We start from the raw sequence: 27,061 nt of genomic DNA on the forward strand, positions 1-27,061 counted from the left end.
ACGGGATGCAGACGTTGCTGGCTAGGCCGGCATTTATTGCCCATCCCTCGTTGTCCCTTAGGAGGTGGTAGTGAGCTGCCTTCTTGAACCGCTGCAGTCCCTGAAGTGTAGGTACACCCACAGTGCTGTTAGGGAGGGAGCTCCAGGATTTTTCCCCAGTGGCAATGAAGGAACGGCCGTTATATTTCCACTTCAGGACGGTGAGTGACTTGGAGGGCAACCTCCAGGCGGTGGGGTTCCCAGGTATCTGCTGCTCTTGTCCTTTCTAGATGGTAGCGATCGTGGGTTAGGAAGGTGCTGCCTGAGGTGGGTTAGTGCAGTGCATCTTGTAGATGGTACACACGGCTGCCGCTGTTTGTCGGTGGTGGAGGGTTTGAATGTTTGGGGAAGGAGGAGCAATCAAGCGGGGCTGCTTTGTCCTGGATGGTGTCAAGCTTCTGGAGTGTTGTTGGAGCTGCGCTCATCCAGGCAAGTGGAGAGTATTCCATCACACTCCTGACTTGTGCTTTGTAGATGGTGGATAGGCTTTGGGGGGTCAGGAGGTGAGTTACTCGCCGTAGGATTCCTAGTTTTTGACCTGCTCTTGTAGCCACAGTATTTATATGGCTGGGTCTAGTTCAGTTTCTGATCAATGGTAACCCCCAGGATGTTGATTGTGGGGGATTTAGCGATGGTAATGCCATTGAATGCCAAGGGTGATGGTTAGATCCTCTCTTGTATGAGCTGGTCATTGCCTGGCACTTGAATGATAGGTGATCAAGAAGGCCAGTGGAATGTTGGCGTTATATTGCAAGGGGGAGTGGAATATGAAAATAGGGATGTTTCATCGACAGCTCCTGACTGGAATGCTCGTGACCACTCACACGTCACTCTTTTCCCTCTGTTCCTTCCTGCTTCAGAAGAGGATGAGAACCTATTTGCGCCTGAGGATGCCGATGAGGATGACGATTATTCTCCGTTTCGCGGCAAAAGTGGCCTCTTTAGCGGTGGGAAGGGACTTTTTGACGACGACGAGGTTGGTGCTGAGATGTTGCTGTTTAGAAATGTAAATATAGAATCCGGGTAATCTTGAAATGAGTTGAGATTCCTGTGATATAAATTAACTGAGTAGGTAAAAGGTAAAGTCGCCATAGTCCCAGATGACCAGAGGCTGCTTTCCCCGTTTGAGGGTGAGAGCTGACTGCTGGTGGTTTAACCTGAGGGTCATAGAACATTACAGCGCAGTACAGGCCCTTCGGCCCTCAATGTTGCGCCGACCTGTGAAACCACTCTAAAGCCCATCTACACTATTCCCTTATCGTCCATATGCCTATCCAATGACCATTTGAATGCGTTTAGTGTTGGCGAGTCCACTACTGTTGCAGGCAGGGCATTCCACACCCTTACTACTCTCTGAGTAAAGAAGCTGCCTCTGACATCTGTCCTATATCTATCTCCCCTCAATTTAAAGCTATGTCCTCTCGTGCTGGACATCACCATCCGAGGAAAGAGGCTCTCACTGTCCACCACATCTCCGGCGAGGGGGTAGGTTGAGAAGGTGGGACCTGCATGAATAACCTGTTCCTGCGTGACTCTGAAAGAAGGACTTCCGAAATGTAAATCGTTCAGCGCCCCTCAGACCCAGCCCTGGTGGCTGGGATTACATGTTAGTAGAATCTGTTGCGACAGATCTCCAGTCTCCTGTGCCTGTGGGGATTCTGGGCTTTACAAAGAGACAAACGGGGCGCAAAAACAAGGAAGTTACGATAAAGCTGAATAAAAAAACGGTGGGTTGGTCTCTAGTGGAGTGACGGCGGCCAGGATTGGATACGCGCTTCAGGAAAGATGCGAAGGCAGGGGCAGAAAAGATTCCCAAGGATGATTCACGGGGTGAGGATCTCCATTTGCAAAGTTAGACGGGAGAGGCTGGGCCTGTCCTGCTCAGGGAGTGGACACCTCGGTGGAGGTGGGCAAGATGCTGAGGTGTCCCGACAAGAGTGGATAGCGAGACGATTCCCATTGGCGGAAGAATCGATTGATTCAAGGTGATTCGCCTTTTTGGTTTATTTGGGATGTGAATGTCGCCGGCTGGGCCACCATTTGTTGCCCATCTCTAATTGCCCTTGAACTGAGCGGCTCGCTCGGTTATTTCAGTGGGAGGGGGCAGTTAAGAATCAGCCACATCGCCGTGTGGGTCTGGAGTCACATGTAGGCCAGACCGGGTAAGGACGGCAGATTTCCTTCACTAAAGGATATGAGTGAACCAGATGGGTTTTTACGACAATCGACAATGGTCATCATTAGGATTTTAATTCCAGATTGTTATTGAATTCAGATGTGACCATCTGCCCTGGTGGGATTTGAACCTGGGTCCCCGGAGCATTACCCTGGGTCTCTGGATTATTAATCCATTGACAAGACCACTACGGCACTGCCCCCCCCCCCATAGTCTGTTCAAGGCTGAGAGAGACAGATTTTTCACCATTAAGGGAATTGAGGGTGATGGGGACAAGGTGGGAAAGTGGAGTTGAGGATTATCACATCAGATCAGCCACGATCTTATTGAATGGCGGAGTAGACTCGAAGTGGGCGGTATGATAGCACAGTGGTTAGCACTGTTGTTTCACAGCTCCAGGGTCCCAGTTTCGATTCCCGGCTGGGTCACTGTCTGTGCGGAGTCCGCACGTTCTCCCCGTGTCTGCGTGGGTTTCCTCCGGGTGCTCCGGTTTCCTCCCACAGTCCAAAGATGTGCGGGTTAGGTGGATCGGCCGTGATCAATTACCCCTTAGTGTCCAACCAAAAGGTTAGGTGGAGTTACCGGGAAAAGGTGGAGGTGTGAGCTTGGGGTGGGGTGCTCTGTCCAAGGGCCGGTGCAGACTCAATGGGCCGAATGGCTGCCTCCTGCACTGTGAATTCTATGATGGGCCGAATGGCCTACTTCTGCTGCTACCTCTCCTGGATTGCGCTGCCCGAGAGTCTGGTGCAGGCAGATTCACTTGGCCCTCCAAGGGGGAATGGGGGAATTATCTGAAGAGGAAAAAATCGTAGGGATGCAGGGAAAAGGCGTGGGGGTCGGACTTGTCGGGTTTCTGTGGAGGGCCGCAGGACAGAACAAACCAGATGGCTGGCTGCCTCTGCTGTAACCGTTCCGCGGGGACACGATCCACGTGTTTGTGGGCGCTCGTTCTTTCCTTGGCTGAGATTGGGATAAATCACCGAGGGCCTCTGGGCGCATCTGGTTATACCTGGGGGAGGGGGGGGGGGGGGGGGGGGGGTGGGGGGGGTGTGGGGGAGGGGGTGTGGGGGGGTGTATGTGGGGGGGTGGGGGGGGCGTGGGGGGGGGGGGTGGGGGGGTGAGGGGGGGTGGGGGGGGGGTGAGGGGGGTTGGGGGGGGGATTGGGGGGGGGGGAGACGCGAGGTCCAACGGTTTACTCCCGTTAAAACGGCAAATCAATTCGCCAACGTGCCTCTTTCCTTTCCAGGGTGACCTTTTTGCTGAGGATCCAAAGGAGGACCTTGATAAAGGAAAAGAAGTCCAAGGTGTTGTTAGTAATGGTGAGTTGGAGAACGTCGAGGACCCAGGGATTAAGTAATTTGCTAAATGCTGCATGTTCTAATCGAGCTCTGGTAAAACTCTGCAATGTGGTAGCGTGGCAATGCCGCTCTAATTAACCTCGATGCCGAGATGTCAGCCGGCTGGAACTAAAGTTGGAACGTAACGTTGTGGGAAGTTGCCAAGGAGTCCCGGGATAATGTGCTTTCCCTCCCGAGAGTTGGATTGAATCAAACTGCTTCCTCGAGGGTGCTCCGCCTGCTCCCCTGGCACCCCGTGACGTGATCTCCGTGGAAGGGCCCGTGCTCACTAACCCAGCCTGCAGACCTCTGTGCTAACCGTGCCGGGGGCAAAGCTGACACTCTGCCTGGACTGGGTCAGCCTGCTTCGTGGTGTTGCTGCTGATGGGGGTTGCCGTGCCCGCAGCCGGCACGTCGGGGCTGGCCTGGTTTTCCCGTTATCCGAAGTAAGCGGCCGCTAAATGGCGAGGAGCGCCGTTCAAACATCTCAATGGGAGTACCGCCGAATTGTTTGCTGATGCACACAACCTGACGTTAATTGGAGAAGGGCAGGTTGGGGAGTGCGTTTGGGTGGCCACGGTAACCGCATCCTAATGAAGTGCGAGCCGCAGGTGGCATTCCCGAAATCACCGGGGCATTTGGCACTCGATAGACGGTGAATTGGTAATTGGCATCGGTGCTAATGGCACAATAGTTGGTGTTAATATGCTGCGGAAATGGCTGTTTGCCGTAGCCGGGGCGATATAACTGGTGGCATCCGTACAGCCGCCGGGGCTGGAGCTTGTGTTCCGACTCCGCTCGTTCCCTCTCTGATTTCTTCTCGCTTGCTCTTGCTAACTTGTGGGAACGCAGTATCCCGTGGGATTGACAGTCCGCTCCGGTTGCTGCAGGTTTGTCTCGTGGATCGAACAATCCCAGAGAAGTTGCCCGTCTGATGCTTTTTAACCTGCTTTGTGCAGCCGCTGCCTATTCTCCCCCAGGTCGGGCCTCCGGGAGACCAGCTTCCCAAAGGCCCTTGTCTGCAATTAGCGAAAAAGCTGCTTCCTGCCTGGGGTGCTGTTGGCTTCTTTCGGTTATTTTCCCATTTTTAAACTTCTTTCTTTAATTTCAAAATCAGAACCTCCTGCAAGAAAATCTGGGAAAAAAGTACCAGTTGGAGCAGTTTCTATTTACCCGGGTAGGTTTTCTGTAATCAATACCATCCACCAATACTGAACAACAGTGGTGTTGTTTGTCTGTGCGTGCCCGTGTGGCTCTGTCTGTGCGTGCCCGTGTGGCTCTGTCTGTGCGTGCCCGTGTGGCTCTGTCTGTGCGTGCCCGTGTGGCTCTGTCTGTGCGTGCCCGTGTGGCTGTCTGTGCGTGCCCGTGTGGCTCTGTCTGTGCGTGCCCGTGTGGCTCTGCCTGTGCGTGCCCGTGTGGCTCTGTCTGTGCGTGCCTGTGTGGCTCTGTCTGTGCGTGGCTCTGTCTGTGCGTGCCCGTGTGGCTCTGTCTGTGCGTGCCCGTGTGGCTCTGTCTGTGCGTGCCTGTGTGGCTCTGTCTGTGCGTGCCCGTGTGGCTCTGTCTGTGCGTGCCTGTGTGGCTCTGTCTGTGCGTGCCTGTGTGGCTCTGTCTGTGCGTGCCTGTGTGGCTCTGCCTGTGCGTGCCTGTGTGGCTCTGTCTGTGCGTGCCTGTGTGGCTCTGCCTGTGCGTGCCCGTGTGGCTCTGTCTGTGTGGCTCTGTCTGTGCGTGCCTGTGTGGCTCTGCCTGTGCGTGCCCGTGTGGCTCTGTCTGTGCGTGCCCGTGTGGCTCTGTCTGTGCGTGCCCGTGTGGCTCTGTCTGTGCGTGCCCGTGTGGCTCTGTCTGTGCGTGCCCGTGTGGCTCTGTCTGTGCGTGCCCGTGTGGCTCTGTCTGTGCGTGCCCGTGTGGCTCTGTCTGTGCGTGTCCGTGTGGCTCTGCCTGTGCGTGCCCGTGTGGCTCTGTCTGTGCGTGCCCGTGTGGCTCTGTCTGTGCGTGCCCGTGTGGCTCTGTCTGTGCGTGCCCGTGTGGCTCTGTCTGTGCGTGCCCGTGTGGCTCTGCCTGTGCGTGCCCGTGTGGCTCTGTCTGTGTGGCTCTGCCTGTCCGTGCCCGTGTGGCTGTGTCTGTGCGTGCCCGTGTGGCTGTGTCTGTGCGTGCCCGTGTGGCTGTGTCTGTGCGTGCCCGTGTGGCTCTGCCTGTGCGTGCCCGTGTGGCTCTGTCTGTGCGTGCCCGTGTGGCTCTGTCTGTGTGGCTCTGCCTGTTCGTGCCCGTGTGGCTCTGTCTGTGATGGCTCTGTCTGTGCGTGCCTGTGTGGCTCTGTCTGTGCGTGCCTGTGTGGCTCTGCCTGTGCGTGCCTGTGTGGCTCTGCCTGTGTGGCTCTGTCTGTGCGTGCCCGTGTGGCTCTGTCTGTGCGTGCCCGTGTGGCTCTGCCTGTGCGTGCCTGTGTGCCTCTGCCTGTGTGGCTCTGCCTGTGCGTGCCTGTGTGGCTCTGTCTGTGCGTGCCCGTGTGGCTCTGTCTGTGCGTGCCCGTGTGGCTCTGTCTGTGCGTGCCCGTGTGGCTCTGTCTGTGCGTGCCCGTGTGGCTCTGTCTGTGCGTGCCCGTGTGGCTCTGTCTGTGCGTGCCCGTGTGGCTCTGTCTGTGCGTGCCCGTGTGGCTCTGTCTGTGCGTGCCCGTGTGGCTCTGTCTGTGCGTGCCCGTGTGGCTCTGCCTGTGCGTGTCTGTGTGGCTCTGTCTGTGCGTGCCCGTGTGGCTCTGTCTGTGCGTGCCCGTGTGGCTCTGTCTGTGCGTGCCCGTGTGGCTCTGTCTGTGTGGCTCTGCCTGTCCGTGCCCGTGTGGCTGTGTCTGTGCGTGCCCGTGTGGCTGTGTCTGTGCGTGCCCGTGTGGCTCTGCCTGTGCGTGCCCGTGCGGCTGTGTCTGTGCGTGCCCGTGTGGCTCTGTCTGTGTGGCTCTGCCTGTGCGTGCCCGTGTGGCTCTGTCTGTGCGTGCCCGTGTGGCTCTGTCTGTGCGTGCCCGTGTGGCTGTGTCTGTGCGTGCCCGTGTGGCTCTGTCTGTGCGTGCCCGTGTGGCTCTGCCTGTGCGTGCCCGTGCGGCTGTGTCTGTGCGTGCCCGTGTGGCTCTGTCTGTGTGGCTCTGTCTGTGCGTGCCCGTGTGGCTCTGCCTGTGCGTGCCCGTGTGGCTCTGCCTGTGCGTGCCTGTGTGGCTCTGCCTGTGCGTGCCCGTGTGGCTCTGTCTGTGCGTGCCTGTGTGGCTCTGTCTGTGCGTGCCTGTGTGGCTCTGCCTGTGTGGCTCTGTCTGTGCGTGCCCGTGTGGCTCTGTCTGTGCGTGCCTGTGTGGCTCTGCCTGTGCGTGCCTGTGTGGCTCTGCCTGTGTGGCTCTGTCTGTGCGTGCCCGTGTGGCTCTGTCTGTGCGTGCCCGTGTGGCTCTGCCTGTGCGTGCCTGTGTGCCTCTGCCTGTGTGGCTCTGCCTGTGCGTGCCTGTGTGGCTCTGCCTGTGCGTGCCCGTGTGGCTCTGTCTGTGCGTGCCCGTGTGGCTCTGTCTGTGCGTGCCCGTGTGGCTCTGTCTGTGCGTGCCCGTGTGGCTCTGTCTGTGCGTGCCCGTGTGGCTCTGTCTGTGCGTGCCCGTGTGGCTCTGTCTGTGCGTGCCCGTGTGGCTCTGTCTGTGCGTGCCCGTGCGGCTCTGTCTGTGCGTGCCCGTGTGGCTCTGTCTGTGCGTGCCCGTGTGGCTCTGTCTGTGCGTGCCCGTGTGGCTCTGTCTGTGCGTGCCCGTGTGGCTCTGTCTGTGCGTGCCCGTGTGGCTCTGTCTGTGCGTGCCCGTGTGGCTCTGTCTGTGCGTGCCTGTGTGGCTCTGCCTGTGCGTGCCCGTGTGGCTCTGTCTGTGCGTGCCCGTGTGGCTCTGTCTGTGCGTGCCCGTGTGGCTCTGTCTGTGCGTGCCCGTGCGGCTCTGTCTGTGCGTGCCCGTGCGGCTCTGTCTGTGCGCGCCCGTGTGGCTCTGTCTGTGCGTACCCGTGTGGCTCTGTCTGTGCGTGCCCGTGTGGCTCTGTCTGTGCGTGCCCGTGTGGCTCTGTCTGTGTGGCTCTGTCTGTGCGTGCCCGTGTGGCTCTGTCTGTGTGGCTCTGTCTGTGCGTGCCCGTGTGGCTCTGTCTGTGTGGCTCTGTCTGTGCGTGCCCGTGTGGCTCTGTCTGTGTGGCTCTGTCTGTGCGTGCCCGTGTGGCTCTGTCTGTGCGTGCCCGTGTGGCTCTGTCTGTGCGTGCCCGTGTGGCTCTGTCTGTGCGTGCCCGTGTGGCTCTGTCTGTGCGTGCCCGTGTGGCTCTGTCTGTGCGTGCCCGTGTGGCTCTGTCTGTGCGTGCCCGTGTGGCTCTGTCTGTGCGTGCCCGTGTGGCTCTGTCTGTGCGTGCCCGTGTGGCTCTGTCTGTGCGTGCCCGTGTGGCTCTGTCTGTGCGTGTCCGTGTGGCTCTGCCTGTGCGTGTCTGTGTGGCTCTGTCTGTGCGTGCCCGTGTGGCTCTGTCTGTGCGTGCCCGTGTGGCTCTGTCTGTGCGTGCCCGTGTGGCTCTGTCTGTGTGGCTCTGCCTGTGCGTGCCCGTGCGGCTCTGTCTGTGCGTGCCCGTGTGGCTCTGCCCGTGTGGCTCTGTCTGTGCGTGCCCGTGTGGCTGTCTGTGCGTGCCCGTGTGGCTCTGTCTGTGCGTGCCCGTGTGGCTCTGTCTGTGCGTGCCCGTGTGGCTCTGTCTGTGCGTGCCCGTGTGGCTCTGTCTGTGCGTGCCCGTGTGGCTCTGTCTGTGCGTGCCCGTGTGGCTCTGCCTGTGTGGCTCTGCCTGTGCGTGCCCGTGTGGCTCTGCCTGTGCGTGCCCGTGTGGCTCTGCCTGTGCGTGCCCGTGTGGCTCTGCCTGTGCGTGCCCTTGTGGCTCTGCCTGTGCGTGTCTGTGCGGCTCTGTCTGTGCGTGCCCGTGCGGCTCTGTCTGTGCGTGCCTGTGTGGCTCTGCCTGTGCGTGCCCCTGTGGCTCTGCCTGTATGGCTCTGTCTGTGCGTGCCTGTGTGGCTCTGTCTGTGCGTGCCCGTGTGGCTCTGTCTGTGCGTGCCCGTGTGGCTCTGTCTGTGCGTGCCCGTGTGGCTCTGTCTGTGCGTGCCCGTGTGGCTCTGTCTGTGCGTGCCTGTGTGGCTCTGCCTGTGTGGCTCTGTCTGTGCGTGCCCGTGTGGCTCTGTCTGTGCGTGCCCGTGTGGCTCTGTGCGTGCCCGTGTGGCTCTGTCTGTGCGTGCCTGTGTGGCTCTGTCTGTGCGTGCCTGTGTGGCTCTGTCTGTGCGTGCCCGTGTGGCTCTGCCTGTGCGTGCCTGTGTGGCTCTGTCTGTGCGTGCCCGTGTGGCTCTGTCTGTGCGTGCCCGTGTGGCTCTGTCTGTGCGTGCCCGTGTGGCTCTGTCTGTGCGTGCCCGTGTGGCTCTGTCTGTGCGTGCCCGTGTGGCTCTGCCTGTGCGTGCCCGTGTGGCTCTGCCTGTGCGTGCCCGTGTGGCTCTGTCTGTGTGGCTCTGCCTGTCCGTGCCCGTGTGGCTGTGTCTGTGCGTGCCCGTGTGGCTGTGTCTGTGCGTGCCCGTGTGGCTCTGCCTGTGCGTGCCCGTGTGGCTCTGTCTGTGCGTGCCCGTGTGGCTCTGTCTGTGTGGCTCTGCCTGTGCGTGCCCGTGTGGCTCTGTCTGTGATGGCTCTGTCTGTGCGTGCCTGTGTGGCTCTGCCTGTGCGTGCCCGTGTGGCTCTGCCTGTGCGTGCCTGTGTGGCTCTGCCTGTGTGGCTCTGTCTGTGCGTGCCTGTGTGCCTCTGCCTGTGTGGCTCTGTCTGTGCGTGCCCGTGTGGCTCTGCCTGTGCGTGCCTGTGTGCCTCTGCCTGTGTGGCTCTGCCTGTGCGTGCCTGTGTGGCTCTGCCTGTGCGTGCCCGTGTGGCTCTGTCTGTGCGTGCCCGTGTGGCTCTGTCTGTGCGTGCCCGTGTGGCTCTGTCTGTGCGTGCCCGTGTGGCTCTGTCTGTGTGTGCCCGTGTGGCTCTGTCTGTGCGTGCCCGTGTGGCTCTGTCTGTGCGTGCCCGTGTGGCTCTGTCTGTGCGTGCCCGTGTGGCTCTGTCTGTGCGTGCCCGTGTGGCTCTGTCTGTGCGCGCCCGTGTGGCTCTGTCTGTGCGTACCCGTGTGGCTCTGTCTGTGCGTGCCCGTGTGGCTCTGTCTGTGCGTGCCCGTGTGGCTCTGTCTGTGTGGCTCTGTCTGTGCGTGCCCGTGTGGCTCTGTCTGTGTGGCTCTGTCTGTGCGTGCCCGTGTGGCTCTGTCTGTGTGGCTCTGTCTGTGCGTGCCCGTGTGGCTCTGTCTGTGTGGCTCTGTCTGTGCGTGCCCGTGTGGCTCTGTCTGTGCGTGCCCGTGTGGCTCTGTCTGTGCGTGCCCGTGTGGCTCTGTGCGTGCCCGTGTGGCTCTGTCTGTGCGTGCCCGTGTGGCTCTGTCTGTGCGTGCCCGTGTGGCTCTGTCTGTGCGTGCCCGTGTGGCTCTGTCTGTGCGTGCCCGTGTGGCTCTGTCTGTGCGTGCCCGTGTGGCTCTGTCTGTGCGTGCCCGTGTGGCTCTGTCTGTGCGTGCCCGTGCGGCTCTGTCTGTGCGTGCCCGTGTGGCTCTGTCTGTGCGCGCCCGTGTGGCTCTGTCTGTGCGTACCCGTGTGGCTCTGTCTGTGCGTGCCCGTGTGGCTCTGTCTGTGTGGCTCTGTCTGTGCGTGCCCGTGTGGCTCTGTCTGTGTGGCTCTGTCTGTGCGTGCCCGTGTGGCTCTGTCTGTGTGGCTCTGTCTGTGCGTGCCCGTGTGGCTCTGTCTGTGTGGCTCTGTCTGTGCGTGCCCGTGTGGCTCTGTCTGTGCGTGCCCGTGTGGCTCTGTCTGTGCGTGCCCGTGTGGCTCTGTCTGTGCGTGCCCGTGTGGCTCTGTCTGTGCGTGCCCGTGTGGCTCTGTCTGTGCGTGCCCGTGTGGCTCTGTCTGTGCGTGCCCGTGTGGCTCTGTCTGTGCGTGCCCGTGTGGCTCTGTCTGTGCGTGCCCGTGTGGCTCTGTCTGTGCGTGCGCGTGTGGCTCTGTCTGTGCGTGCCCGTGTGGCTCTGTCTGTGCGTGCCCGTGTGGCTCTGTCTGTGTGGCTCTGTCTGTGCGTGTCCGTGTGGCTCTGCCTGTGCGTGCCCGTGTGGCTCTGTCTGTGCGTGCCCGTGTGGCTGTCTGTGCGTGCCCGTGTGGCTCTGCCTGTGCGTGTCTGTGTGGCTCTGTCTGTGCGTGCCCGTGTGGCTCTGTCTGTGCGTGCCCGTGTGGCTCTGTCTGTGCGTGCCCGTGTGGCTCTGTCTGTGTGGCTCTGCCTGTGCGTGCCTGTGTGGCTCTGTCTGTGCGTGCCCGTGTGGCTCTGTCTGTGCGTGCCCGTGTGGCTCTGTCTGTGCGTGCCCGTGTGGCTCTGTCTGTGCGTGCCCGTGTGGCTCTGTCTGTGCGTGCCCGTGTGGCTGTCTGTGCGTGCCCGTGTGGCTCTGTCTGTGCGTGCCCGTGTGGCTCTGTCTGTGCGTGCCCGTGTGGCTCTGTCTGTGCGTGCCCGTGTGGCTCTGTCTGTGCGTGGCTCTGTCTGTGCGTGCCCGTGTGGCTGTCTGTGCGTGCCCGTGTGGCTCTGTCTGTGCGTGCCCGTGTGGCTCTGTCTGTGCGTGCCCGTGTGGCTCTGTCTGTGCGTGCCCGTGTGGCTGTCTGTGCGTGCCCGTGTGGCTCTGTCTGTGCGTGCCCGTGTGGCTCTGTCTGTGCGTGCCCGTGCGGCTCTGTCTGTGCGTGCCCGTGTGGCTCTGTCTGTGCGTGCCTGTGTGGCTCTGCCTGTGCGTGCCTGTGTGGCTCTGTCTGTGCGTGCCTGTGTGGCTCTGTCTGTGCGTGCCTGTGTGGCTCTGTCTGTGCGTGTCTGTGTGGCTCTGTCTGTGCGTGCCCGTGTGGCTCTGCCTGTGCGTGCCCGTGTGGCTCTGCCTGTGTGGCTCTGCCTGTGCGTGCCTGTGTGGCTCTGCCTGTGCGTGCCCGTGTGGCTCTGCCTGTGCGTGTCTGTGCGGCTCTGTCTGTGCGTGCCCGTGCGGCTCTGTCTGTGCGTGCCTGTGTGGCTCTGTCTGTGCGTGCCCGTGTGGCTCTGTCTGTGCGTGCCCGTGTGGCTCTGTCTGTGCGTGCCCGTGTGGCTCTGTGCGTGCCCGTGTGGCTCTGTCTGTGCGTGCCTGTGTGGCTCTGCCTGTGTGGCTCTGTCTGTGCGTGCCCGTGTGGCTCTGTGCGTGCCCGTGTGGCTCTGTCTGTGCGTGCCTGTGTGGCTCTGTCTGTGCGTGCCCGTGTGGCTCTGTCTGTGCGTGCCTGTGTGGCTCTGTCTGTGCGTGCCTGTGTGGCTCTGTCTGTGCGTGCCCGTGTGGCTCTGCCTGTGCGTGCCTGTGTGGCTCTGTCTGTGCGTGCCCGTGTGGCTCTGCCTGTGCGTGCCTGTGTGGCTCTGCCTGTGTGGCTCTGTCTGTGCGTGCCCGTGTGGCTCTGTCTGTGCGTGCCTGTGTGGCTCTGTCTGTGCGTGCCCGTGTGGCTCTGCCTGTGCGTGCCTGTGTGCCTCTGCCTGTGTGGCTCTGCCTGTGCGTGCCTGTGTGGCTCTGCCTGTGCGTGCCCGTGTGGCTCTGTCTGTGCGTGCCCGTGTGGCTCTGTCTGTGCGTGCCCGTGTGGCTCTGTCTGTGCGTGCCCGTGTGGCTCTGTCTGTGCGTGCCCGTGTGGCTCTGTCTGTGCGTGCCCGTGTGGCTCTGTCTGTGTGGCTCTGTCTGTGCGTGCCCGTGTGGCTCTGTCTGTGCGTGCCCGTGTGGCTCTGTCTGTGCGTGCCCGTGTGGCTCTGTCTGTGCGTGCCCGTGTGGCTCTGTCTGTGCGTGCCCGTGTGGCTCTGTCTGTGCGTGCCCGTGTGGCTCTGTCTGTGCGTGCCCGTGTGGCTCTGCCTGTGCGTGTCTGTGTGGCTGTGTCTGTGCGTGCCTGTGCGTGCCTGTGTGGCTCTGTCTGTGCGTGCCCGTGTGGCTCTGTCTGTGCGTGCCCGTGTGGCTCTGTCTGTGCGTGCCCGTGTGGCTCTGTCTGTGCGTGCCCGTGTGGCTCTGTCTGTGCGTGCCCGTGTGGCTCTGTCTGTGCGTGCCCGTGCGGCTCTGTCTGTGCGTGCCCGTGTGGCTCTGCCTGTGTGGCTCTGCCCGTGCGGCTCTGTCTGTGCGTGCCCGTGTGGCTGTGTCTGTGCGTGCCCGTGTGGCTGTGTCTGTGCGTGCCCGTGTGGCTGTGTCTGTGCGTGACCGTGTGGCTGTGTCTGTGCGTGCCCGTGTGGCTGTGTCTGTGCGTGCCCGTGTGGCTGTGTCTGTGCGTGCCCGTGTGGCTGTGTCTGTCCGTGCCCGTGTGGCTGTGTCTGTGCGTGCCCGTGTGGCTGTGTCTGTGCGTGCCCGTGTGGCTCTGCCTGTGCGTGCCCGTGTGGCTCTGCCTGTGCGTGCCCGTGTGGCTCTGCCTGTGCGTGCCCGTGTGGCTCTGCCTGTGCGTGCCCGTGTGGCTCTGCCTGTGCGTGCCCGTGTGGCTCTGTCTGTGCGTGCCCGTGTGGCTCTGTCTGTGCGTGCCCGTGTGGCTCTGCCTGTGCGTGCCTGTGTGGCTCTGCCTGTGTGGCTCTGTCTGTGCGTGCCTGTGTGGCTCTGTCTGTGCGTGCCTGTGTGGCTCTGTCTGTGCGTGCCCGTGTGGCTCTGCCTGTGCGTGCCTGTGTGCCTCTGCCTGTGTGGCTCTGCCTGTGCGTGCCCATGTGGCGCTGTCTGTGCGTGCCCGTGTGGCTCTGTCTGTGCGTGCCCGTGTGGCTCTGTCTGTGCGTGCCCGTGTGGCTCTGTCTGTGCGTGCCCGTGTGGCTCTGTCTGTGCGTGCCCGTGTGGCTCTGTCTGTGCGTGCCCGTGTGGCTCTGTCTGTGCGTGCCCGTGTGGCTCTGTCTGTGCGTGCCCGTGCGGCTCTGTCTGTGCGTGCCCGTGTGGCTCTGCCTGTGTGGCTCTGCCCGTGTGGCTCTGTCTGTGCGTGCCCGTGTGGCTCTGTCTGTGCGTGCCCGTGTGGCTCTGTCTGTGCGTGCCCGTGTGGCTCTGTCTGTGCGTGCCCGTGTGGCTCTGTCTGTGCGTGCCCGTGTGGCTCTGTCTGTGCGTGCCCGTGCGGCTCTGTCTGTGCGTGCCCGTGCGGCTCTGTCTGTCCGTGCCCGTGCGGCTCTGTCTGTCCGTGCCCGTGCGGCTGTGTCTGTGCGTGCCCGTGTGGCTCTGTCTGTCCGTGCCCGTGTGGCTGTGTCTGTGCGTGCCCGTGCGGCTCTGTCTGTGCGTGCCCGTGCGGCTCTGTCTGTGCGTGCCCGTGTGGCTGTGTGTGCGTGCCCGTGTGGCTGTGTCTGTGCGTGCCCGTGTGGCTCTGCCTGTGCGTGCCCGTGTGGCTCTGCCTGTGCGTGCCCGTGTGGCTCTGCCTGTGCGTGCCCGTGTGGCTCTGCCCGTGTGGCTCTGCCTGTGCGTGCCTGTGTGGCTCTGTCTGTGCGTGCCCGTGTGGCTCTGCCTGTGCGTGCCCGTGTGGCTCTGTCTGTGTGGCTCTGTCTGTGCGTGCCCGTGTGGCTCTGCCTGTGCGTGCCCGTGTGGCTCTGCCTGTGCGTGCCCGTGTGGCTCTGTCTGTGTGGCTCTGCCTGTGCGTGGCTCTGTCTGTGATGGCTCTGTCTGTGCGTGCCCGTGTGGCTCTGTCTGTGCGTGCCCGTGCGGCTGTGTCTGTGCGTGCCCGTGCGGCTGTGTCTGTCCGTGCCCGTGCGGCTGTGTCTGTGCGTGCCCGTGTGGCTGTGTCTGTGCGTGACCGTGTGGCTGTGTCTGTCCGTGCCCGTGTGGCTGTGTCTGTGCGTGCCCGTGTGGCTGTGTCTGTGCGTGCCCGTGTGGCTCTGCCTGTGCGTGCCCGTGTGGCTCTGCCTGTGCGTGCCCGTGTGGCTCTGTCTGTGTGGCTCTGCCTGTGCGTGCCCGTGTGGCTCTGTCTGTGTGGCTCTGTCTGTGCGTGCCCGTGTGGCTCTGTCTGTGTTTGTGTGTCACAGATGTTTTATCCCGGTGACACATTGATTGCAAAGCAGATTTTGCACGTTACACCCGGCACAGCTTTAGTAGACCAGGAGAATTGAGGCTGTATCTTTGAACTGGTGGCAAACACCATCGAGTTGCCACTTCGCTTGCAGAGAAACAGCAAGTTCCTTGTCCAGACTTCGCAACCAGCCCTCCTGAAGGATGCGTCGCTTACCTGATCCTGAGTTACTTTGCATTGTGGGCAAATTGGGGGGACGTCGAGTCTCACGCCCTTTTTATGGCTCCCAGCTGCCATATTCTCGTAAGTTTAAATGTCCCAAAGCCCCTTTCACCAGCTACAGAGAGAGGGCAAGGATCTACGGTAAGTGAGTGAAGACGGGGGGGGGGAGCTATTCTGGTGTGGTCAGTGTGTGGGGTTCTCCGAGGGGTCCACCATCCCAACCCCCGGGATGTGGCCGTCCGGATTCGGAATGATCCGGGCTATTACCTAGAAATCGGCTACGGAGGTAAGTGTGCTGTTTACTTGTTCCGTAGCTAAATTCCCTGTAACGTTCCTGCTGGGATAGAAAGAATAGATAGAAAGATAGGTCAGAAGCCCAGAAGAAAGTTATAAGAAAGCGAGAATTAATGCTTTAAGGAGGTGAACATTCTTCCTAACTCCTCTGCACCACTGTCTGTCAAAATGGCGGAGTGTTTCCAACGCCGGCTGTTTTTCATCGCTGGCTAAGCGCTCGGATATCATTTGGTTATGTCTGTGTTCAGGGACAATTTGTGACCGGTCTGATTTCCCCCTTTTTTTTTAGGTGGAGATTTATTTCGGACCAGTGTGATTCCTGAGAGAGTACGTGACAAGCAAGCGAGGGAAAAAGTGACCGACGCCCCAGCCTCCCCTGTTCGAGAGCCGATGGACGTAGGTGGCCTTTTCGACGTGGAAGATGACGACTTGTTTGGGTCAAGTGTGAAGACGGTGACGTCTGGTAAATCCAGGGCTTGTTTCGAGCTCATTCTTTCCGACAGCTCGGATCCGCGGGTCATCGGGTTTAGAATAAACTGTCCCCCAATTCTCCCCACTACAGTCACAGGCCTGGAGTTGGAGAACCTGTGAATTGTGCTCCCTGTAACCTTAGAGGTAAAGTTGGAGGGGTGGGGGTGGGGGGGCACCTTCTCTACCTCCTCCTCATTAAAACCAACCCGCCCACCAAATCACCCGCCCGGTCATCTCTCTTTGCTGTTATACTTACACTTTGCTGTAATACTTCCTGCTGGGACACACCAAAGGGGCGTTTCGCCATTTCAAAGATGCCATGTCAAAGCAGGTTATTGCCGGGAGCGGGAGAGCGACGTGACCAGGGAAATCCGATTGTCAAAATGTTCAGATTGCCCCGGGGGTGCCCAGCAAAGCTGCCAGCCCCCCTGCGCCACATCGTGTGAATTGCTGCTCCCGCCGATGAGATTTGAACATTGTCTCTGCTGCGGCCCCTCAGACAAAGATTGTCAGCGCTTGACCTGTGCTTTGTGCTGGGCGCATTCCGAGTAAAAGCGTGTCAGTGCAGGGCACGGGCTGTTGGCGAATGTGTAAGCACACTCGCGCCATGGAAGGAACTTCGACAAGAGCCCGATTGGTTTTAGTTTCGTGTTTATTTTCACTCCCAGCGTGGTTTGGGCCTTCCACACACACCATTCCTTTCTCTTTGAATAAATTTAGAGTAACCAATTCATTTTTTTTTCTAATTAAGGGGCAAATTAGCGTGGCCACTCCACCTACCCTGCACATCTTTGGGTTGTGGGGGTGAGACCCACGCAGACACGGGGAGAATGTGCAAACTCTACACGGACAGTGACCCGAGGCAGAGATCGAACCTGGGAACTCGGTGCCGTGAGGCAGCAGTGCTAACCACTGCACCACCATAACGCACAAACACAATTCCTGCCTTCCCACTTCGCATTTCCTAAAGGAAGAGGTCGAAGGGTCAGTGTCCATTAACACTTAGCAGCCAAATGTATTAAAGCAGAAGATTAATTGACAAAGTTTACTATATATTTTCCCCTGCCCATTATCACCACATATTTTCCATGAATAAATCTCCGTGGGTTCAAGGGTTAAGGTTGCCACTGGGTTAGTTGGTGATTGGCTGTTGAATTGCAGAAGCCCAATAAAAGTTGGGTCCTCCCAGCCGTTGCTGCGGAAAGATCCGGAACAGCACCCGAGGCCTCCACATCGGGGCCTCGGGGGCCCCGTGTTGGATTTGCTACTTGGGAGTAAATCCTGCAACTCGCTGGCAAAAAATCTCATCTGATTTGAATTTGTTGCCAGGACCTGGGTGTTGCTGGCAAGGCTGGTAGTTATTGTCTGTCCCTTGTTACTCTGGGGGAGGGGTGTTGAGTGTTCCCCTTGACCCACTGCAGCCCATCTGGGGGCGTTCCTCCCACCGTTCTGCTGGGCAGGGAGCTCCGGGCCTTCGGCTCATCGATGATGGAGGAATCGTGACGTATGCGCAATTTGGAGGGTGTGAGTTCCGATGCGGGGGTGCTCTACTGCACCTGCTGCTTTTTGCCCTGGGCGGTAAGAGGTCACAAATGTGAGACGTGTTGTTAAAGCATGCGGCGGTTGGGGGGGGGGGGGGGGGGGGGGGTGGGAGGGGAGGGGAGGGGGGGGGGGCGATGGGGAGGGGGGAGGGCGATTTGTGTATGCCCGGCCCGTCACCGTCCGAGTTGTTGCATTCAGCGATACAGCTGCAAACAAACCCTGCTGGAGTGCCCGGCTGGACCTCATCGTTGGGAGTGCGGAAAATCCCAGCTCACTGAGTGTTCGGGAATACCCAGTAAGGAGGCGGAGAATGCAATCCAGTCCCTGGCACGGGCCAGCAGTGGGATTGAAAACCTTCGCCCCCATTGGAAAGAAGGCTTTGGGCGTTTTAACGCGGCTGAACTTGCTCACCGTCCGTGTGACCTCCTGGTTTTGCAAAACCCTTTTCCATCGACGTTTCTACCCTTCTGATTTCTCTCAGCCACGGCCGAGCCCAAGCTGGCCGCAAGTTTCTTTGACGACAGCGAGGACAGCGGGCTCTTCGAGACGAGTGTCACACCCAAGCCAGCCACAGAGAAAGCCAGAGGGCAGCGGGTGAGTCAGTGCCTCGGTCATTGGCAACTTTGTTTCCATTCCATGTTTATCACCTGTATTTGGGAATATTACCGTATATTCGCCCCGTGAGTCGGTTCCTCCTGTCGAGAAGGAAGGAAAGCAGAGGGTGGGGGGGCGGGGGGGGGGGGGGGGTTAGAATCCCTAAGGTGCAGGAGAAGCCATTCCGTCTATCGTGCCTGCACTGACCCTCCGTACACTACCCAGGCCCACTCCCCCTGCCCTGTCTCCGTAACCCCACCTAACCCGCACATCCAGACGCTAAGGGGCAATTTAGCACGGCCAGTCCACCTAACCTGCGCGTCTTTGGACCATGGGAGGAAACCGGAGCACCCGGAGGAAACCCACGGGGCGGAACGTGCAGACTCCGCGCAGACAGTCACCCCGAGGCTGGAATCGGACCCAGGGTCCCTGGCGCTGCAAGGCAGCAGTGCTAACCACTGTGCCGCCCCACCTTGCAGTGGTAGGGCTGTGAGGGGAGGCGAGACCTCGATGGCGGCTGTGTTGTTGGGCCGCTGAATGTGATTTTTGGTTGTGTTTTCAAAGAGTGCAGAGCCGCACCCTGAAGCAGTGGAATCGTCTCCGCGACTTGCTGAGAAATCCCAGACCAGCTCTGGTCTCTTCTCTGACGATGACGAACCTCAGGTAAGGGAAGAGGCCCCAGAGACTCCCAACATTCTTGGTACAGAACCAGCTGTGCAAGCCCATAGCCCCACGTGACTGTTACACGCGGTTATCTGATAATTCCACGATGGCGGTGTTTATAATTATAGAACAGTACAGCACAGAACAGGCCCTTTGGCCCTCGATGTTGTGCCGAGCAATGATCACCCTACTTAAACCCACGTAACCCGTATACCCGTAACCCAACAATCATCCATTAACCTTACACTACGGGCAATTTAGCATGGCCAATCCACCTAACCCGCACATCTTTGGACTGTGGGAGGAAACCGGAGCACCCGGAGGAAACCCACGCACACACGGGGAGGACGTGCAGACTCCACGCAGACAGTGACCCAGCCGGGAATCGAACCTGGGACCCTGGAGCTGTGAAGCATTGATGCTAACCACCATGCCACCGTGAGGCCCGTTCCTTCCTGCGTGTTTCTATTTGTACAAAGTTCTATTCTCCCACTTTCCTGAAATAGAATTGTTAATAAAATCTTGCCTGGGCTGCGAGTCTGGCTCCTGTGGCAGCTGTCCCGCGAAGGTACAAGTTACAGGCCCAGACAGAAAAATAACCTGCAAACCTTTGGACCAACTCTTCACCCCAGGTTGAATAAAAACTAAGTTAAATGTTGCTGTACGTGCAGAATGCTCAACCCCATTAGGTTAGGACTAAGTTTAGGAGGAACTTCTTCACCCCAAAGGGTTGTGAATCTATGGAATTCCTTGCCCAGTGACGCAGTTGAGGCTCCTTCATTAAATGTTTTTAAGGTAAAGATAGTTTTTTTTGAAGAATTAAGGGTTATGGCGTTCGGGCCAGAAAGTGGAGCTGAGTCCACAAAAGATCAGCCATGGTCTCATTGAATGGCGGAGCAGGCTCGAGGGGCCAGATGGCCTACTCCTGCTCCTAGTTCTTATGTTCGCATGTTTCCTGCTGTTTTTTTTTTAACCTGGTAATGAATGGAATTTGGTCGATTAGTTTTTTTAGGGCAACCTACCCTAGGGCAGGTTGCCCTCTCTTATCGGACCAAACTCTTGTGAGCTCTCGTTGGGGAGTGGCCAACAGCCTATTCTCAATTAGCCTCCGAATCTGAATATGTTCATCGAGTGCTAGATGCTGCCTTGATTTTACCTGCAGACGTAAGGTCAGGCCTGCAATCGCCACCTCAATTTTCCCCTACCCCTCTCCTCAAGAGGCCAGTTGAACTGCAGCCAGCTTGATACAGCAAGGGGGTCAAATCCCGGAGCGGCCTATGGTGCAGGCATCAACAATTCGCTTTGTGTCGCTGGTGCATGAGTTCAGTTGGGAAGTACGCACAAGAGTTGTCTTTGCGCAGGTTTAGCCTCTCCGCGTTATCCTATCTGCCTCTAACTCCTTCTTGCCCACGACAGGATCTATTCTCTTCAAACAAGGACACAAAAAGACACCAATCAAAGCAATCCTTAGACCCGAGCAGATCCAATCCGATTCCAGTCTCATTCTTTGATGATGATGAGGTAATTTTTCTGTTCATTCTGTAAATTTTTACACATAATTGCTCCAAACTCATCCTTGGAATATCATGCAATCTTCCGAACTAAAGCTTTCGGAGTATTAAAAACTGGCAAGTCGTGCTGCAGTTGTGTAGAACCTCGGTAAGGCCGCACTTGGAATATTGCGCACAATTCTGGTCGCTACACTACCAGAAGGATGTGGAGGCTTTGGAGAGGGTGGAGGCTTTGGAGAGGGTGCAGAAGAAGTTCACCAGGATGTTGCCTGGTCTGGGGGGGGGGGGGGGGGGGGGGTTGGCTATGCGGAGAGGCTGAATAGACTCGGACTGTTTTCATTAGAACGACGGAGATTGATGGGTTACCTGAAAGAGGTCTACAAGATTAATAAATCTAATAAAATTAATAAATACTTCACAGCTCCAGGGTCCCAGGTTCAATTCCCGGCTGGGTCACTGTCTGTGCAGAGTCTACACGTCCTCCCCGTGTGTGCGTGGGTTTCCTCCGGGTGCTCCGGTTTCCTCCCACAGTCCAAAGATGTGCGGGTTAGGTGGATTGGCCATGCTAAATTGCCCTTAGTGTCCTAAAAATAAGGTTAATGGGGGTTGTTGGGTTACGGGTATAGGGTGGATACGTGGGCTTGAGTAGGGTGATCATTGCTCGGCACAACATCGAGGGCCGAAGGGCCTGTTCTGTGCTGTACTGTTCTATTATGAGGGGCATGGATAGAGTGGATGGGCAGGCACTCTTTCCCAGGGTGGAGGGGTCAGTCACCAGGGGGCATAGGTTTAAGTTCCGTGGGGCAAAGGTCAGAGGAGATGTGCGAGGCAGGGTTTTACACAGAGGGTGGTGAGTGCCTGGAACGTGTTGCCAGGGGAGGTTGTGGAAGCAGATACATTAACGGCGTTCAAAAGGCATCTGGACAAATACATGGATAGGGTGGGTAGAGGGGGATACGGAACAAGGAAGTGCTGAGGGTTTTGGCCATGGGTGGTATCATGAACGGTACAGGCTTAGAGGGCCGAAGGGCCTGTTCCTGTGCTGTATTGTTCTTCGTTCTTAATTAAATAATCTCCAGGCATACCAAGAGGGATGGCATAAGACGATGTGATTGAAGATTTTGCACTGTTACTGTGAATTATAAGAACAAGTTACAAATGTGATTTAACTTGTATTCAATCCCCTCGCCTCCCAAAGAAGTACCACTTTCCTTAATCCTTAATGCATCTTTCTGTTTCTGTGTCTCTCTCTCCAGTTTACTGTCACTTTGTTCAACTTTTCCCATCTCTCTCTTTCTGTTTCTCTCTCTCTCTCTTTCCCCCCTGACCCCCCCCTGCATTTTGTAGTATTATTGGGAAGGTGCTAATCGTGAGAATGGTGTAGGCCTCGGTGGACAGAGTTTCACCTTGGGGAGGGGGGGGTTGTGTGCGAGGGGAAAGTTACCTTTCGCAGGTAACCTATGCACTCAGTTAGAATTTCCTGTGAATTATATCTCTGAACAAATTAACACTCTGGACTGAACACTGAAAGGAGCAATCCTGGCTGGCAGTGAATATTTATCAGGGCGACAGTGGTTAGCACTGTTGCTTCACAGCGCCAAGGTGCCAGGTTCGATTCCCGGCTTGGGTCACTGTCTGTGCGGAGTCTGCACGTCCTCCCCATGTCTGCGTGGGTTTCCTCCGGGTGCTCCGGTTTCCTCCCACAAGTCCCGAAAGACGTGCGGCGGAGTGTGGCGACTCGGGGCTTTTCACAGTAACTTCATTGCAGTGTTAACGTAGGCCTACTTGTGGCACTGATACAGATTATTAGATTATAATTATTTCAGCGCCGCAGTGAGATCTAACCCACACTGCTGCTCGGTTGGAGCTCAGTTGAGGGTGGACCTGATTGAGGTCTACAAAATTATGAGAGGTATGGACAGGGTGGATAGCAACAAGCTTTTCCCAAGAGTGGGGGTGTCAGTTACAAGGGGGTCACGATTTCAAGGTGAGAGGGGGAAAGTTTAAGGGAGATGTGCGTGGAAAGTTTTTTACGCAGAGGGTGGTGGGTGCCTGGAACGCTTTACCAGCGGAGGTGGTAGAGGCGGGCACGATAGCATCGTTTAAGATGCATCTAGACAGGTATATGAACGGGCGGGGAACAGAGGGAAGTAGACCTTGGAAAATAGGAGACAGGTTTAGATAGAGGATCTGGATCGGTGCAGGCTGGGAGGGCCGAAGGGCCTGTTCCTGTGCTGTAATGTTCTTTGTTCTTTCTCTCGCAAGGAGGAGGTGAGGCGAGGTTATTCAATGCCATTCATCCCATACTTCTGGTGTCTCATCATGGATTCTATCTCCCTTTTTAACTTTGTGGGCCGAGTTTATTCACGTACACCATATCCTCCGAGTAAGGGGGCAGAAAATATTGATTCTTCATTAATCAGGTATTCCGCCGTGGTCCCTTGCCCCTTGAAGACCGATTTGTTCCCAAATGACACTAAAATAGGTGGGACAGTAAGCTGCAAGGCGGAAACAAGAAACGTACAAATGGATGGAGGTAGGTTAGGAGAGTGGGCCAAAATGTGGCAGATTGAATTTAATGTGGATAAGTGCATTTGGGTTGGAAAAATGGATCTTGTTATCTAAATAACAAGGGCAGCATTGTGGCTAGCACAATTGCTTCACAGCTCAAGGGTCCCAAGTTCGCTTCTGGCTTGGGTCACTGTCTGTGCGGAGTCTGCACATTCTCCCCGTGTGTGCGTGGGTTTCCTCCGGGTGCTCCGGTTTCCTCCCACAGTCTAAAGATGTGCAGGTTAGGTGGATTGGCCAGGCTAAATTGCCCTTAGTGACCAAAATTGCCGTTAGTGTTGGTGGGTTACTGGGTTATGGGGATAGGGTGGAGGTGTTGACCTTGGGTAGGGTGCTCTTTCCAAGAGCCGGTGCAGACTCGATGGGCCGAGTGGCCTCCTTCTGCACTGTAAATTCTATGGAAAAAAAAAAATGGGGAGAGATTCCGGGGTGCTCCGATGCAGAGGGATCTGGGGCCCTCGTGCACGAGTCACAGAAAGGTAGCATGCAGGTGCAGTGGATAATAAACAAAGCAAATGGAATGTTGCCATTTATAACAAAAGGAATTGAGTATAAAGATAAGGAAATGTTGCTGCAACTGTACAAGACAATGGTTATGGGAGAGGTGTTTTCAGAACCCCAAAATGTATCATGGAGTCCACCTTTAATGGATTGTTGCTTTTGAAGCACACGGCTTGTTCCCCCGGTGTAGTATTACAATTATGGACCCGTGGTTTTTTAAAACAAAACGATGTTTATTCTATGAGCTCAAATTAACCTTTTAAATAAACATTGGATCGCTTAACACCCCTTACTTCAAAGATAACCCCGAAAACAATACTACCCAATCCTGCAAACTGTTCCTTTACACATCCAAAAGACTTAACAAATCCTTCAAACAGAAGAGCCATTAGATTTATATTTAATACTGAGACCTTTTTACAATTTCGATTTCACCAAAGGATTAAGAGATGGTCCCTCATGGCAGAGATCACCAGCCGTGCAGCTCACAGCCACACCCAAGCTTTCTTCAAACTGAAACTAAAACTCAGAACTAACCCCAAAAATGGCCGAACTGAGCTCGGCTCCGCCCACTCTCTGACATCACTATTTTCTGAAAGGTACAGTGCTTAAACATCCATTTCTTAAAGGTACTCTCACATGACAATTGGTAAGACCACACCTGGAGTATTGTGCACCGTTTTGGTCACCTTAGAACATAGAACAGTACAGCACAGAACAGGCCCTTCAGCCCTCGATGTTGTGCCGAGCCATGATCACCCTACTCAAACCCACGTATCCACCCTATACCCGTAACCCAATAACCCCCCCCCCCTAACCTTACGTTTTAGGACACTACGGGCAATTTAGCATGGCCAATCCACCTAACCCACACATCTTTGGACTGTGGGAGGAAACCGGAGCACCCGGAGGAAACCCACGCACACACAGGGAGGACGTGCACACACAGGGAGGACGTGCAGACTCCGCACAGACAGTGACCCAGCAGGGAATCGAACCTGGGACCCTGGAGCTGTGAAGCATTTATGCTAACCACCATGCTACCGTGCTTATTTGAGGAAAGATGTCGTGGCGTTGGAGGCAGTTCAGAGGAGGTACGCTGGACTGATTCCAGAGATGAGGGACAATATGAGGAGAGATTGAGCAGTTTAGGCCGATATGCTCTCGAGTTTAGAAGAATGAGGGGAGATGGAATTGAGGTATACAAGATGCTAAAAGGTCTGGATAAAGTAGACGTGGAGCGGATGCTTCCTCGTGTCGGACATTCTAAACCGATAAGTCATAGTCTTAGGGTAAGAAATAGCAAACTTAAAACAGATTTGAGGAGAAACTACTTCTCCCAAAGGGTTGTGGAATTCGCTACCCCAGAGTGCGGTGGATGCTGGGACAGTGAGTAAATCTGAGGAGTTAGACAGATTTTTAATTGGGAATGGGTTGAAGGGTTATGGAGAACGGGCAGGACAGTGGAGTTAAGGCCATGATGAGATCAGCCATGATTGAATGGTAAGCAGACGTGATGGGCCAAATGGCCAGATTCTGCTTCTATATCTTATCAACTTAGGAATGCCTTACATGCCCTGAACCAGACTTTAAAATGTTGGTATTCAGATGGACCTGGGAGTCCTTCAACATGAATCGTGCAGTTAAAACACACAAATAAGACAGCAAATGTTTTGTTAGCCTTTATTAAAAAGCAATTCGAGGACAGCAATAAAAATGTCGCGCTCTACTTGGGTCCTTGATAAGACCACACTTTGAGGACTGTTTCCAGTTCTGGTGTCCATACCCAAGAAAGGGGACATGTGCCTCAGGAGCGCAATAAACAATCCCGGGACAAAATACTGGAAAGGATTCTGAGAGATGGGATTTATGATTATTTAGAAAAACATAGTTTGATTAAAGATAGTCAACCATGGCTTTGTGAGGTGCAGGTCATGCCTCACAAGCCACATTGAATTCTTTGAGGATGTGACGAGACACATCGGTGAAGGTCGGGCAGTGGATGTGGTGTATATGGATTTCAGTAAGGCATTTGATAAGGTTTCCCAGGGTAGGCTCATTCAGAAAGTTAGGGGGCATGGGATACAGGGAAATTTGGCTGTCTGGATGCAGAATTGGCTGGCTGAAAGAAGACAGCGAGTGGTAGTGGATGGAAAGTATTCCACCTGGAGGTCGGTGACCAGTGGTGTCCCGCAAGGATCTGTTCCTGGACCTCTGCTCTTTGTGGTTTTTATAAATGACTTGGATGAGGAAGTGGAAGGGTGGGTTAGTAAGTTTGCCGATGACGCGAAGGTTGGGGGAGTTGTAGATAGTGTCGAGGGCTGTTGCAGGTTACAACAGGACATTGACAGGATGCAGAGCTGGGCTGAGAAGTGGCAGCTGGATTTCAACCTTGATAAATGTGAAGTGATTCATTGTGGAAGGTCGAATTTGAATGCTGAATACAGGGTTAAAGACAGGATTCTTGGCAGTGTGGAGGAACAGAGGGATCTTGGGGTCCAGGTACATAGATCCCTAAAAGTTGCCACTCAGGTTGATAGGGTTGTTAAGAAGGCGTATGGTGTGTTGGCTTTCATTAACGGGGGATTGAGGTTAAGAGCCGTGAGTTTTTGCTGCAGCTTTATAAAACCCTAGTTAGACCACACTTGGAATATTGTGTCCAGTTCTGGTGGCCTCATTATAGGAAGGATGTGGATGCTTTGGAGAGGGTGCAGAGGAGATTTACGAGGATGCTGTCTGGACTGGAGGGCATGTCTTATGAAGAAAGGTTGAGGGAGCTAGGGATTTTCTCACTGGAGCAAAGAAGGAAGAGAGGTGACTTGATAGGGCTGTACAAGGTGATGAGAGACATGGATAGAGTGGATAGCCAGATACCTTTTCCCCAGGGTGGAAATGGCTGTCACGAGGGGACATAATTTTAAGGTGTTTGGAGGAAGGTAGAGGGGAGATGTCAGAGGTAGGTTCTTTACACAGAGAGTGGTGGGTGTGTGGAATGCACTGCCAGCAGAGGTGGTGGAGTCAGAGTCATTAGGGACATTTTGACTGGCCGCCGGATGTGACCGTGGCTTTGAGCAATGATCTCTGTGGGGGGCCTCTGGTATTTATTAGCTAGTGAAGATGAGCATGTAACATGACAAAGAAATAGAATTATGTGATTGAGCGAAACTTGGACAAATGGATTTCACTGCAGCCAAATACATTGGACCTAAAAAGGATAGAACTTTGAACTTTCTACATAGTGGATCTTCTGGATCCAGGTAAATAGACCATTACTTTCTGTACTTGCTCATGATAATTTACTCAAAAAGGCTAATTGTTTGCTGGTCTTTATACCTCAAGGTTATTGATGCAAGGGGATAAAAGCCATACTTCAGCTATACCACGGGATTAATGGGAGCAATCCTGGGTTACTCATCTTCAAATTTATTTGCAGTGTAGTGTGGATTTAACAGAATCATACCTGGATTCTCGAGGGTTAAATTACAAGGCGAGATTACATCAAGGAGGATTGTATTCCCTGGGTTCAGAAAGCTCCTGTGCAGAGTGAAATCATGGTGTGTCCTGCATGTGGAGATTGGTGTATGTATGGACATGTTGAAGGGTTTTTTTTTTTTGATGCGCATCCTGTGATCTGCTGTCACCTCCTGTCTTTTGCCGGGTTTTATAGGGTGACCTCTTCAGTTCTGCTCTTACCAAGGATCCGGCTGCGGGAAAGAAACCTCCACAACCTAAACCTCTAACCAGCGAATCGAAATCCGCTGCATTGTTCGTCAGTGAAGAGCAGGTAAGGAATGTGTGGAAAAGCTACACACAGCTAACTTTGCTGAATGCTTTCCCAACACACCGGTGTTGTCCTTGACTCTGTTGCAAGTTCTACATCAAGTCCACCGCCCCCCCCCTGCACTCTGCAACCCAATCTCCAGCATGCGCTCTTTCTCTCTCCCTCTCTCCCTCTCTCCCTCTCTCCCTCTCTCCCTCTCTCCCTCTCTCCCTCTCTCTCTCTCTCTCTCTCTCTCTCTCTCTCTCTCTCTATCTCTCGGGCGCTCGCTCTTTCTCTCTCTCTCTTTTTCTCTTTCTCTCTGGCGCTCGCTCTTTCTCTCTCTCTGGCGCTCTCGCTC

General features: G+C 56.3%; 1 protein-coding gene across 1 annotated transcript in view; it reads left to right on the forward strand.

The window, feature by feature from the left end:
• washc2c (WASH complex subunit 2C) overlaps positions 1-27,061 on the forward strand; it is a 69,859-nt gene that overhangs the window by 24,845 nt on the left and 17,953 nt on the right. Inside the window, exons 13-20 of the mRNA XM_038783276.1 lie at positions 900-1,015; positions 3,462-3,534; positions 4,670-4,729; positions 15,383-15,556; positions 17,588-17,700; positions 18,265-18,363; positions 19,780-19,884; positions 26,611-26,736. Of these exons, the coding sequence (XP_038639204.1) occupies positions 900-1,015; positions 3,462-3,534; positions 4,670-4,729; positions 15,383-15,556; positions 17,588-17,700; positions 18,265-18,363; positions 19,780-19,884; positions 26,611-26,736 (866 nt within the window). The remainder of the gene's footprint in view (positions 1-899; positions 1,016-3,461; positions 3,535-4,669; positions 4,730-15,382; positions 15,557-17,587; positions 17,701-18,264; positions 18,364-19,779; positions 19,885-26,610; positions 26,737-27,061) is intronic.

Source organism: Scyliorhinus canicula, chromosome 22, assembly GCF_902713615.1.
Source record: "Scyliorhinus canicula chromosome 22, sScyCan1.1, whole genome shotgun sequence".
Classification (NCBI taxonomy): Eukaryota; Metazoa; Chordata; class Chondrichthyes; order Carcharhiniformes; family Scyliorhinidae; genus Scyliorhinus; species Scyliorhinus canicula.